A 14,616-nucleotide genomic window follows, 5' to 3' on the forward strand; every position below is an offset into this window, starting at 1 on the left:
TGACTCTCATGGATATTCTGCAAGATTATTTGGGAAATTCTAAATTCTAACAAATCTAACACTTCTTTCTACAGAAGGCTGATGCTGTACGTGTGATCACATTCACTGGCTGTATGGGAGAAACATACTTTGACAATAAACCTATAGGTTTGTGGAATTTCCGAGAAAAAGAAGGTGATTGTAAAGGATGCACTGTCAGGTTAGTTGAGATGAGAACTCTCCCGAGGTCTGTCCTGTGCATCAGAAAGGCTAATTTTATTGTGCGATGTTCTATTATCATGTGATGTTGTGGGGCAGGTTTGAGATGATCACGCTCAGAGGTGGATTTACCATGAAGCTAATGAAACTTCAAGTCTCTGCCCACATAGGTGCAGGCGTCTTCTCAGGTCCTGGGAAGTGCCCCAGAAGGACATTTTCACGGTCATATGTTTTCATAAAATTTGCAAAGGTGATATTTTAACCACACTTAGTTAAGACTAATATTTCTTTCTACCCCAACGTCCCTTCGTGTTCAGGGGATTTTGTGTGTCTGTGGGTAGCTTGTAGTCATAATTTCTTTTTTCTTAAAGAGATTTCTCCCCAAACTGATTAAGCCTCAGACCTCACTGAGCATGGCTTCATTCCACTTATGTTTATAAGACAATATAGAACCACAGCCCAGGCTTTATCTCCTACAGGATTTTAAAACAGACACGTAGGGTCCTCCAAGTGGTTCAAGTGGAAATCTTTGGGGTTTGAAGATTCTGCTTAAGGAGAGAAGGAGAACAAGAGGCCAAGATAAGCCAGGAGAAAGTGCTATGATACATATAAGCAATTATAGGTAGAGGTCAGAACAAATAGGAATTTAAAAATATTTAACATCTTAGCATATAAAGCATCTATAGAGAATAAATATTCATGCATAAAATGTATCTAACATATCTAGCACACAAAGCATATATAGAGAATAAATATTTTATATAAAAATTAATAGAGGAAGTAAAGAAATTATCTGGAAATAGAAGTTTTTTCAGCATTAAAAATCTTAGAGCCCACTAATCACCTGAACCTAAAACAATTTTAACTATATTAAAACTATAAAATATAAATTAAATACCTGGAAGCTTAATGTGCCATACATAGCAGGTCAAAAACCATTAGTTGCTCAGAGGTTTGTATTTATTTTCCAATTTAAGGGGCACACACACATTTTTAGTGCCCAAAGTCCTCACTAATGTAGCATAGTACATTTTCACATTTAATTCTCAACATCTCTAGAGTTTCACAGAAGTAACCCTAAAATATTCTCTCTGTAAAAGTTTTAACTTCCAACAATCTCTTTCTTTTTGGTAGTATGTAACTGTCAACATGACATTGAGGATAATTTGAAAGCCTGGCTCATTCACAATTTAAGATAGTTTTGTTAATAATCTTCAATAAAATCTAATATGGAAGGTTGTCTGTAAAATTCTTTCAACATACCAAAGACAATGAAGTCCACATTAATATTCTGCTACTCACAAACAAACACCAATTTTCCCTAGGCATTTCTTTCGTAAATTTCTAAGTAGGATTTTTCAAAAGCCTATTATCAACAAAACATCTTAAGCATTTAAATATCCAGTCAGCAGTGCATGCCCGGGAAGATTGTGACATCACTAATTGTCAATTCTGCAAAGATCTTGCACTTTCAACATATAAAGTGTCATGCTAATTAATATAATAATATTCCTATATATTCATAGGTTGTTTTGTAGGTTACGGATATTCATGCTTACAACGTCCTGATATTAGCATGAATACAGCCTAGTCCCAGACACTGAGACACCTGGCTGGAAAGGGAGGAAAAGACAAATACTAAAATAGTCAAAGTATAAGACATAATAAAATTCCCTTTGAAAAGGTACACTCAAGGCATACTATGATTATTCACATCGGGTTAAGGCCCTCGATATCTGCTTCATGGATGAGGTAACATTTGAGGTGGGCCTTGATGTGGGACGTGAGTCCAATGAGAAGAGCTAGCAGATGGAATGTGGACAGATCTAGTCCCAGAGACCAGAGAGAGCAAAAGGAGGAATGTTGGAAAGCAAGAGTGTTTTTAGAAAAGAACAAGTGTAAATCCACTCATCCAGGATTGGCAAATGGGAGAATGATGTGGGTAAGATGCAGTGACCACATAGATTCATACACAGTTATTCTAGCATAGTCATGTTTTACACCAACGAGTAAGGGTAGCTGAATGCAAAGTAAACCAAGGCAGTGAAGCCCCCAAGCTTGACGGTACTGTACCCACAGCACAACCTGCACACAGTGTCCATTCACCCATGCCTTTCCTTCAGCTTGCTTTGGCCAAGCATGCCATGTTGGCCAAATCAAGATGGCACATTCATTGCCCAATTCTCTTCCATCATGCTGCATCTTTGCCACATTTCCATCACTGAATAGTGTCCATCCTTCCTTACACCACTTGTCATCAAACTACCTTCACTTTTTCCATTTAAGGTGAAGTTCTATGTTTACCACAATAATTCTATATTTTTTTAATTTTTTAACATATCTTTTTGAGCTATGCTAATATTTTTATCAGGATTGTTATTGTCTTTGTGAGTGCTCTAATTCCGTATTTGTATAAGTTTTGAGTGACCTGCCCCAATACAATTTTCCCATAAGCCCTGTTATTTGTAAGAATAATTTTTACAGAACTCCTGGTGTGTGTTTGTTTTTCTTTTCTTTTCAGGAAAACATTTATCACATTTTAACATAAAGACCAATCATTCCAGTTAAAGAGCAGGAGTGATTTTTATGGGGAAGATGTAAAAGATGAAGCTAAGAGATAGACTGGGAGAATTTTATACGAGATCTTAGAATGGCAGCTTTAGAAATTTACATTTATCAAGTAGTCAGTAGAAGGGATATAATTGTCATTATGTTTTAGAAAGAGCAATCTGTCAAAGATATTTTTTAAAGTGTACCTTATTTTTCTTAAACTTCTAAAATTTACACTAAGATTAAATTAGACAAAACTACTACAAGTAAAATGCACTTAGCTGAACATTGAAACAATGATGAAATTTTAACAGACTAAGCCCCAAAATACATCTAGTTCTATAGCTAACAAATTACATGTGGAAGAACGTGGCTGTTCAAAAATAGCTTAATTAATCCTTACTAACTTGATCAGACATCAAGGTTCAAAAGAGAAGGAAAATTCAGGTTAAGAGGCTTAGCACTTATTAGTTATAAAGGAGTATTTACTTTTTTGGTAAACATATTCAAAATTAATAGGAAAACTCTAATATAATGTTAGATATTGAAATATTATAAAGTATACCTGGAAAGACTCATTCTTTTGCTCATCCCAAAGTCACCAATTCAAAGCCAGACATAACTTGTTTGGGCCAGTATCAGCTAAGTGAAGTAGGCTGATCTATATCTCTATGTTTAGCTACTCCCAGCACACAACTCTTTCCCACACATAGCCCCACAGTTGAGACTTCCTCTAAAACAACAAGAGCTAGATTGATGATTGATAGATAGACAGAGCATCACATTTGAAAAAAATATTTTAAAGGTTGTATTCACAAGACTTATCTTAGATATTCTTTAATTATTCAGCCAGTATTGATTGAACATACATTCTTTGTGAGGCAATTTGCTATACTAAAATCTGTTTCATCCTACAAACATTTACTGGATTCTATGAGCCAAGTACTATTCCAGAGTCTGAGTTTTTGCCTAACATAGGGACTGATGTATAATCTCTAGACGGTGTCATAGAGCTTATATTCTAGTGAAGAAGACAGATAAAAAACAAATAAATACAGGCATCCTTCATTGTCTGAATTGAATCTGTTCTAGAAAAACCTGTTGGAAGGCAAGTATTCAGAGTGTAGAGGCCTATATTCTATTATGTTATGTATATAGGAAATGTAATAATGTATTCTCAGCCCACCCAGAAACCCCACCACTTTGTACAAATACCACTAAGACACATTTAAACATCAATATGACTATCAAGTACTTCTGCAAATCATAAAATATTTAAAACATCAATGACCTAGTTGTTCAATACCTAATTAAAGGTGAGAGATGGTGGTTACTCAGTCTAGGATGGTGGCAGTGAGGGTAGAGAGAAGTAGAATAATTGAAGATGTGTTTGGAATTGTCCCTGCCCTACAATAGCTTGCAATTCAGTCCCAGAGGATACTTAGATGCATTGAATAATGACAAACCAAGTGGACATGCTCTGATTCGTGGGAAATGTCTCTCTCTTCAGTCCTCAGGTGGAAGATAGTGAAGGGACTATTCAGTTTGATGGTGAAGGTTATGCATTGGTTGGCCGCCCCCTTCGCTGGTACCCCAACATCTCCACTGTCATGTTCAAGTTCAGGACATTTTCTTCAAGTGCTCTCCTGATGTATCTTGCCACACGAGATCTGGTAAAGATCATACATGCAACAGTTCTTTCGTGATTGAAAATGTGTTTGCTTCTTTTATGTAGACTTCCAATATAAATACCAGTTATTGGTAAAATTATCAATTATTGTTAAAAAAAAAATTCTGAGATGGCTGTGTAACAGCAAAAAATGGATGATATAGATAGTACTTGTATATTTTCATTGATAATTTTAATCACATATGCAATTTAATTACTATATATTTTCAGTGTAACTCTCTATATAATCCTTTAAAAGAAACATCCAGTAAAGATTTTCCAAGTGTGGAATTACACACCAACAAAACTACTTCCTTAATCATCTTCTAGATGCATAAGTTAAAAGGTGACTCTAAATATTCTTTGGCCTCATTTTTTTCAAGCCAATATTTCTGAGCAAATTCAGGGAACATACTTTTTGGTTGATTTAATATGTTTTCAAAGGAACACACTTTTTACTACTGTGATAAATGGACGTGTCCTAGAAATTTGGTTGTGATCATTTGCACCATAACATCACATCCACAAAAATTCACAAAATAGAAACACCAATTCTATCTTCAAAGTATTATTTCTGTAGCAGAACAACACATTCAGCAATTTAGCCTAAAGGCCCTATTATGAACTCACAAAAAAGTGAATACTCATATATTTCTCTGTGTATCTAATCATGGTGTATTTTTATTCTATTAACAGAAAGATTTCATGAGTGTAGAGCTCACTGATGGGCACATAAAAGTCAGTTATGATCTGGGATCAGGAATGGCTTCCGTTGTCAGCAATCAAAACCATAATGATGGGAAATGGAAATCATTCACCCTGTCAAGAATTCAGAAACAAGGTGAGTTTTTATAATAATAATGCAGTATGGGTTTTAATCATGCTATCCAAAGTGCACATGCACCTGATCAGGAGGAAGACCCTGTCTGTAATTTTAGCTACTCACAAGTTCTGTGAAAAATTGATATAGTCATTTCTTTGGCTTAGATTATAGGTGATTTGGATTAAACGTGACTGATTGAAGAGCCAAATGGTTCTGTCATTTTCTTTTGAAACTGAGAGCTTAATTTGAAAGCATAAAACTGTCTTACAGCTTGTAAAATTATATCCTGTAATAGGTTTGAAAAATGTTGTGTGCTTTTCTTTTTTTCCTATTTTTCCAAGATGTTTCCTTTAAAGCAGCCCACAGTAGAATTTGTAGAAGTGGTAGGGCATAGCTACCAGTTCTTTGCTTTTTAAAAGTGCCAAAAGTTTGCATGCAAGTAAATAATTGATTAATAATAACATGACATTTTTATCATTCTGCTACATTTCAAAACACTTTCACAAACATTATTTTATTTCATCATATAAGCAGGCATTTTGTTGTAGTGCTAGAGAAAGTGAAATGCGTGCTCAAACTTACACGTGATTACAGATGTGTATATATGTGTGTGTGTATGCATATATATATATATTTCACAACCAAGACAGAAATCCAAGTTCATTATTACCTATTTTAGTACAATTGCTATTTAATTCCCCTAATTCCTTGTGCTGGTAATGCAGATATAGCATTACCAATATCTGCAAATGAAACTTTGATACTTCTGCTAATATAAATAAACTGAATTAATGTTTATAATACCAGTGCAACATTTTATGAAAATTTGGATTTAACTTTGTACCATCTTTCATTCTTGCATTTAACACATATCTGCCAAGCACCTAAATGCTGTACAAGAACTAAGTGAAGTTCTAAGACAAGTCCTTGCCTTCAAAGAACTTTCAGTCTAATGAGGGAGATGGTTAAAGGATAGAGAGCTAATTGCTGTGATAGAAATGTGTATTGTAGACTGGTGATCTCAGAAAAAGAGAAACACTGAAGTCAAACAGAGAGGTCAGCTCCCAGGGGAGTGGCCCTAAGGCACAAGCAGGAGTTGAGTTAACTGAATGAAAATCACGTGTGGACATTTCAGAGTGGTGAAAATTGCGTGAAAGCCCTGAGCCACCAGACTGCATAATACATCCTTTTCCAACAGCACTTCCTTGAAACATGAAACCCTGGAGAAACTCCTCACTTAGGACAAAAACTGGTTTTGTGCTTCTGTAAATTGGAGTACTGCTGCATACATTGTGCCCATGTAAAAGAAGAACAATACATATTTGCATGTTAGAGGTTCTGTACAGATGTTCAGTAGGAACATCTTTAACTCTGACCCAGCATTTCCCAAACTTCTTTAATCACAGAAAGTCTTCCATTCCTGCAATACTAGAATTCTGCTGAACACATTTTTGGAAATGCTTTAGTAACTACAAGTAAATCCATAGCTTAAACCAATGAATGTTGGCAAAAAAATATCAGATAAGGCCTAGTGTTAACAGAGCCAGGACACACAGGGCTGTATGAACTAAGTGAGTTTCAACTTTATCATGAAAGCTATAGGAAACTATAAGAGTTTTAATCAGGGGTGTGACACCATCAGATTTATGTTTTCGTAAAGTTTCCTTAGCAGCAGCTTGGAGAGTGGATTTGTGACAATTTAGGATGCTATTTCAGTGTGCAGTAAACCAGGTAAAGAGTGAGGAGAATGGAAAATAAGTCAATACCCATGAGAATGGGGAAGAAAGAATGGAGTTGAAAGATATTAAGCATCTTAAAATTGAAGAGCTTTGTGATATACTTGATATGGAGGCTAAGTTTAAAAAAGAGACAGAAAGATCTAAAATGATTTTTCTTTTTGCTTAAATAATAATATTTGAGTGTCAATCACCAAGCTAGTGAATACAGAAAAGAGAAGAGGTTTCTGGAAAAGATGCTGAGTTCTATTTTGGACATGTTGTACTAAAGGTACTTTTAGTACCTTTAGCAGCCTAGGGAAGCTGTAATTTGGAAGGCAATTAGTTATTTGTATCTGAAGATCAGCAGAGTTTTGGAGAGAAAAGGATAACTAGGAATTACCGCCATATTCTAAATAGTTCTACCTAAATAAGGGTAAGGAAAACCAAGCAGTCATGTCTAGAACAAGATGATCCAAAGCCCTGGAGCACACCAATATTGAAACAATATAGTAAAGGAAGACCCCAGAAGAGAGGCTGTGAAGAAATAATCAGAGAAAGGAGAAATAAATCCTTGAAAAAGTGTAATATCACAGAAGCAAAAGAAAGAGTTTCTAAAAGAATGAAAAGTTTAACTCATCATATGTCAAAAGATGCTCAAGGAAAATAAAGACAAATTCTTTGTCTTTGGAAATACAAGGGTGACTGGAGGCCTTGGAAAGAACAATGGCATGGTTACAGTGAGAACAAATTACAGAGTATCATAGAGAAAAGCACTGTGGGAAAGCTGACCACGGTGAGTGTGGACTGATTCTAAAGGCAGTTTGGCTCTGAAATCCAGAAGAAAGAAACAGAAGTAGCTAAGAGAGAGGTACAGAGTTGGAAGGCATGGAGGGCAGGGATCATGAGGTGAAGGACCATGTTGATTTTCTCCATCAGTTCCTAGCACATGGTAAATAACTGAGTAAATATTTGTTGACTGAATAGATGAAAGATTCTTGACCATGTTTGTAGGCCGTGGATAATGTACATGTAAAGGGGAAGTGATTGGAAACACCCACAAAAAAAGGAGTAATAGATAATACAGCAGGGACCAGGCATGGTGGCTCATGCCTGTAATCCCAGCAATGCGGGAGGCTGAGGCAGGGGGATTGCTTGAGCCCAGGAGTTCAGAACAGGCCTGGGCAACATAGTGAGATGCCCATCTCTACAAAAAAATTTAAAAATTAGCTGGGTGTGGTGGCACATGCCTGTAGTCCCAACGAGTCTGGAGGCTGAGGCAGGAGGATTGCTTGAGTCTAGGAGTTCAAGGCTATAGCAAGCTATGATCATATCACTGCACTCCAGCCTGGGTGACAGAGCAAGACCCTGTCTCATAGATAGATAGATAGATAGATAGATAGATAGCAGGGTCCTTAGAAATACTGAGAGGATGGCACCCAGACTAGCACAAAAAGCACCCAGTCTAAGACAAAGAGAGAAAACCTTCTTTCCCAAATAGCATGGAAGGAGAAGAGGGGCAAGTGAAAGCAGAGGCAAATTTGTAGGTATGGAATGGGATTTTGGGATAATTCTCTCCTAATGCACCAATTTTTTTCATTGAAGTTAGAAGCAGAAAACTGACAGAGAATAGGAGTGGTTGAGAGGTAGTAGAATAACAAGTTTGAAGAAAGAAGTAAAAGATTGATATGCATTGTGAGGACATCACAACATAAAAGAAAAAAAGATACTAGGAACACTGGGCTAAATTGACTAGTGCTATAAACTCTAAAGATAATATGTTAAGCAAATCTATAATGTAACAAACAAGGATAGAATTCATCCACTTAGGAGAACAGTTTCCATAAATCGTCACCTTGGAAATACCAATTTTAATAATCAGTTTGCTATCTAGACTTTTATTCTGCCTATTATTAATAAAACAAGTAACCAAAAGATCTGTGCTCTGAATCAATGTTAGTCAAAGGTCAAGTTATAGTACTGTGTAAGTAATTAAAAATATGTTTTGAGTATATTGCAACTCAAGCATTCTATCAGTTCAGAAAGTTCTTCCCCCAGTTAGTCTAATTTTTCCAAATTTTACTAGAACTACATTGTTACTAATCTGTGGTCCAGAATCAGAAAGAACTTTCCTTTATGTTAGCCCATTCAGTATCTTCTGCTTCATTTCCGTTCTCTAATCTCATCCCTTTGCAGTTGGCTGATATCTTCTCTTTCATAAATCTCCACCCTGGCCTTCAAATTCACTCTAGACTCACGTTGCTTTTTGCCTTCCTGAATGCTCCTGTCAAAGGCACCAAGAAGCCATTCTCACTTTTATTTTGGGTCTTAATGACATGAGTCATTCTTCTTCCTTTTCTCATGTGTCTCTACAGTATCACCATTAAAAAAAAAATCACTAGGATTAAGCTCTATGAGGTTTACTGTTTCAGAACTTTGATTCTCAGATTAGGCTGGAAAATTCTACCTTCTGCCCATGGTTGTTCTTCATTCTCTGTTATCTCTGAGGTCTCAGCACCAACTTCTCAGATCAAATAGGTGAAATTTTGTTATTATATTAAGACTATAGTTGTTCTATTTTTCCACATGTATTCTCACATACCCAATATATTTTCTTTGCTACTTTTAAAGCTTCTTATTACTCTAACAGGTCAATTAATATGTATTAATTTTTCTAATAAAAAGAAAAGCATTGAAGCCACAATATAAAAAGAAGCAAAGGTTATAAACTATTCACAAAAGAAAAACAAATATAGACTTCTTATATATAGCTGAAAATGCAATCTCAATAGAATACAAGAATATAGTCATTTACCTTTAAGAGCAATATTCAAAGATTACATTTAAATCAGTGAAATATAAATTAAAAAGTAAAAGAAGAAATGCCTGGAAAGATAACCTTACTACCTGCTCAGGTAAGATATTAGCTCTTGTAAGACACATTTATCGAATGCCAACTATGTATCAGATGCTGCACTGAATCAGTGAAGATGATGAATACAGTTCTTACTCTCGAGTAACATACGCTACACGAATAAATAAATTCTTTAGGAAGTAGTAGACACTAAAGCAGATACTATGGCAAGAAAGAGATAGAACACTGAGCCCTAAAGCATTTTCTTGGAGTAGAGGCAATTGCACAGTGATCCAGGCCAAGGAGTATCACATGAAAAGAGGATGATATTTAAAAGCATGGATTCTTTAGGGAGAAATTATAAGCTTGAATAACTGGAGTTTAAATTTCAATGAAATGGTGAAAGACAATGCCAGGCATGTTGGCAAGGGCCAGATCACAGGAAGTCATTTAAACTATGTTGAGAAGTTTGGGTTCATCTTGATAATCCATTGGAGGATTTTAAGTAGAGATGTGGCATAGTAATTTCATTTTAAGTTTAATTGTCTAGGTGTCAATGTGGAAGATATATTTTTCAGAAGACCAAATTAGAGACAGAGTAATCAATTAGGTTCAATAATAGTCTAGGCAGGAGATGAATGATGCTTAAAATAAGAGTTGCTATGGAATTCAATGTTGGGAAAATCCAAAATAAGTCCACTATGTGATACCACCACACAGTTAGTAGAATGTCTCAAATTAAAAAGGCTGATCATACCCAATGCTGGCAAGGATGTGGAGCAACTGGAACTCTTATACCCTGCTGGTGAGAATAAAAAAATGGCACAACATTGGAAAATAGGTTGGCAGTTTCTCAAAAGATTAAATATGTGCCTGCCACGTGAATTAGCCATTTCATTCCTAGGTATTCACCCAAGACACATGAAAGCATATTTGTGTATAAAGACATATACCAGAATGTTCATATTACTTCTATTTGTGTTACTCAAAAATTGTAAACAACATAAACATCCATCAACAGGTAAATAGATATACACACATTATGATATATCCATACAATGGAATACTACTCAGCAATAAAAGGTAATAAAGTATTAATATACATACAAAATGGATGAATGTCAAAACAAGTATTGAGCAAAATAAGGCAGACAAAAAAGAGTGCATTTATAGAAAATTACTAGAAAATGCAGACTAATCTACAGTCACAGAAAGCAGACAGAGGCTGCTCATGAACGGGGTCTGTAGGGAAAGGCAGGAAGGAGGGATTATAAGGAAGTATAACAGGCAATGGTGCCAGGAGTCTCGTGGATGAGGAGCCGTCACTCGCAGTCAGGCGGCGCAATAGGCACAGCGCACAGCGCGCCATAGCAGCAGCCACAGCTGAGAGACAACAGCGGAGAGGCCCCCCCGTCCCCCGTCGCAGTCCCTGCGCTGGTGCAGCCACCCTGGGCTCTTCCTCCCTTCGCTCGCACCATGGCTGATCAGCTGACCAACGAACAGATTGCTGAATTCAAGGAAGCTTTCTCCGTATTCGATAAAGATGGCGACCGCACCATCACAACAAAGGAACTTGGCACTGTCGTGAGGTCACTGGGTCCGAACCCAACAGAAGCCGCATTGCAGGATATGATCGGCGAAGTGGACGCTGGTGGTAATGACACCATTGACTTTCCAGAATATTTGACTATGATGGCTAGAAAAATGAAAGATACAGATAGCGAAGAAGAAATCTGTGAGGTGTCCCGAGTCTTTGGCAAGGATGGTAACGGTTACGTCAGCGCAGCAGAACTATGCCACGTCATGACAAACTTAGGAGAAAAACTAGCAGATGAAGAAGTAGATGAAATGATCAGAGACACAGATATTGATGGAGACGGACAAGTCAACTATGAAGAATTCATACTGATGATGACTGCAAAATGAAGACCTACTTTCAACTCCTTTTCTCCCCTCCAGAAGAATCAAATTGAATCTTTTACTTACCTCTTGCAAAAAAAAAGTTCATTTATTCATTCTGTTTCTATATAGCAAAACTGAATGTCAAAAGTAACTTCTGTCCACACACACAAAATCTGCATGTATTGGTTGGTGGTCCCGTCCCCTAAAGATCAAGCTACACATCAGTTTTATAATATAAATACTTGTACCTTAATGATAAGGACTCCTTAAAGTTGCATTTGCTAGTGATTAATACACTGTTTGGGCTGGCCACTTTTTCATGCATGCAGCTTGATGATTGAGCACAGCTAGGCATTTGTATTAAAAATGAAAAAACAAATTCAAGACCTATTCAAATGTGTTCTAGTTCAATTTGTTTAGTATAAATTGTCATAGCTTGTTTACTGAAAACACATTTAAAATTGGTTTACCTCAGGATGATATGCAGAAAAATGAGTGAAGATAAACTGTTGAGACATAGCCCCACTGGTAGGATGGTCCTCTTATACTCCATGTGCTCCTACCTGCGGTGACGGTGACACACCCTGGGGTGACATGCCCAAGTATGCTGGTTTAGCATTGTCTACATGGTACTAGAGTGAAATGGGTGTTAGGCTGTCATTGTTCACACAAATTTTTAATAAGAAACCTTTACCAAGGAGCATCTTTGGACTCTATTTTTAAAACTTCTGAACCATGACTTGAATTCAGCAGAGTAAGCTGTGGCTGTGGACTTCAGCACAACCATCAACATTGCTGTTGAAGAAATTACAATTTCTGTCCATTCCAAGTTGTAAATGCTAGTTTTATTTTTTTTCCAATAAAGACCATTAACTTAAAAAAAAAAGAAGTATAAGAAAACTTTGGGGGTGATGAATATGTTCATTTTCTTGATTATGGCAATGGTTCCTTAGGTTTATACATGTCAAAACTGGCTAAATTGTGTACTTTAAACATGGGCAAATTATAGTATGTCAATTATACCTCAATAAAAACTGTTTTAAAAAATAAGACATACTAGAGTTATTTAGGAGAAGAATTTAATATGTCTATTAATTGATTAGATATTAATGGTAAGGAGAAAGTCAGGATAACTTTCTAGTCCACTGGATGAGAGTTATATAATACCACCAAATAAAATAAGTAACACAGATCTGGGAGTAGAAAGATAATCATTTCCTTTTTGGTTGGGAATATGTTTAGTTTGAAGTACTGAAGGAAAATACAGATGATCAAGTCTCACCTGTTGAATGTGGATTTTTAGGCAAAATTATGTCCAGGCATACATATTTTTGAGTCATCAACATATTGTACATAGATATAAACTTGAATTTACCCAAATGGATAAAACCTGAGAAGTAGGCAAAGGAAGGGATATTAAGGAATATAAATATTTCAGAAGTGTTCAAAAAATAGGTCTCAGGAAAGAAGATTGAGAATGAGAGGTAGGAGAAGCCAGAAAACTTGGCATTATGGAAGCCACAAGAAGAAATTTCCTAGAAGAAAGAAAACGCTAACAAGCATCAAAAACTGCATAAGTATGGGTTAAAATAAGGACTACAAGGACTCCATCAAGTTTGGATATAGGGATGTCTCTGAGGGGTTAAGCAAGATCAGAGTTCACAGAGTAGTGGGATGGGAATTTGAAATAAGGTCCCTGTAATGAGGGGCATCTCTCCTTTTCAGTGACCAGATTGGTTGCTTTACATGAATTATTCTCAACTAGTCTGTATGAGAACTATCCCTTGGAATTCAAATATAATCCTTCAAGAGGGCATCTCACAGTCACTAATAGGAAGTATGCCATATCCCTCAAGTGCATTGTTGTGAAAACAAAGTTGAGAATGATGATTTTGATTTTCAATAGATTAAAAGACAGAAAAAAAGAACTACCAAGTAAAAACAATTAGCTTATAATAACTCAGCATTGATTATAAAATACTTGTTAATCCCCTATTGTGTCTATTATTTAATAAAACCCTTATTTCCTTGCTTGACCATACATGACGTCTGAACTCATCAACTCTGAAATCTTGTGTTAATAGCTTACTTTTCTATTCTGTTAGGAAAAGAAATAGGGCAAAAAACAAAAGCAAATTTTAGGATTTCATACTGGAAGCCACTTCATCGCTATCACTTACGAAGAATAGAATAAAGCCCTTCCTTTAAGTCAGTGAAAATATGCCATCCATCCTACATCTCTCTGCCAGAGTTAACTCTTGGGCGCAGTGAATTTCAATTCAATTGTGTTGCTGCTCTTTAATCATTTCTTTCTTAGAATTATTTCTCAAAATGCATATATTCACTCAGGGATAAGGAGGAAAACTACCTCCAGTCACTGGCTTGCCTGTGATAGGGAGGCAGAATTTCATTTTCAGATACCATTAAAATACCCACCAGGTCTGCAGAAAGAGTCTATTTTCATGTTCCAGGTGACAGCCCCATGTGAAAACATCTTCGCTGATCTAGATTAAAAGGAATATGTATGAAAAAGTCTTGAAAACAGTTTTACAAATCTATTTTCTTTTAGCCGCCAGTCCAGTCAAGGAAATATATGGTATGAAACTAATTAGGTATATGAAAGTAATTAAATCTGTGTATGGAATTAATATGCATGAAAGTTCAATTATTTTGAAATCTTAACTTGCTAAATATTTTTAATAGGACAATTATTCCTTTTAAGTGTTTTTGTTGCTTATTTTTTATAAAAGTCTGCTTTGAGAATTTAAGGTGTTAATAGGTTTGGGTATTTTTGATTTTGGCCATTTTTTATAAGGCAGTTATGTTTGGTTTTATTGAAGATTAATCTTTTTAGAATGGTAGAACTATAAACTACAATCAAATTTTGGAATTTGATATTTATATG

The 14,616-nt window shown here is 35.9% G+C and overlaps 2 protein-coding genes across 3 annotated transcripts in view; both read left to right on the top strand.

Annotated features, from left to right (window-relative positions):
* LAMA2 (laminin subunit alpha 2) overlaps positions 1–14,616 on the top strand; it is a 568,286-nt gene that overhangs the window by 507,439 nt on the left and 46,231 nt on the right. For both annotated transcript variants that reach the window (XM_069489233.1, XM_069489235.1), the window contains exons 49-51: positions 75–199; positions 4,259–4,421; positions 5,114–5,258. In XM_069489233.1, the coding sequence (XP_069345334.1) occupies positions 75–199; positions 4,259–4,421; positions 5,114–5,258 (433 nt within the window). The remainder of the gene's footprint in view (positions 1–74; positions 200–4,258; positions 4,422–5,113; positions 5,259–14,616) is intronic.
* On the top strand, positions 11,262–11,744 carry LOC138395497 (calmodulin-1-like). The gene has a single exon (XM_069488348.1). It carries the CDS (start codon positions 11,286–11,288, stop codon positions 11,733–11,735), a length of 450 nt encoding a protein of 149 aa, XP_069344449.1. The 5' UTR covers positions 11,262–11,285; the 3' UTR covers positions 11,736–11,744.

This window comes from Eulemur rufifrons, chromosome 15 (assembly GCF_041146395.1).
Source record: "Eulemur rufifrons isolate Redbay chromosome 15, OSU_ERuf_1, whole genome shotgun sequence".
Taxonomy (NCBI): Eukaryota; Metazoa; Chordata; class Mammalia; order Primates; family Lemuridae; genus Eulemur; species Eulemur rufifrons.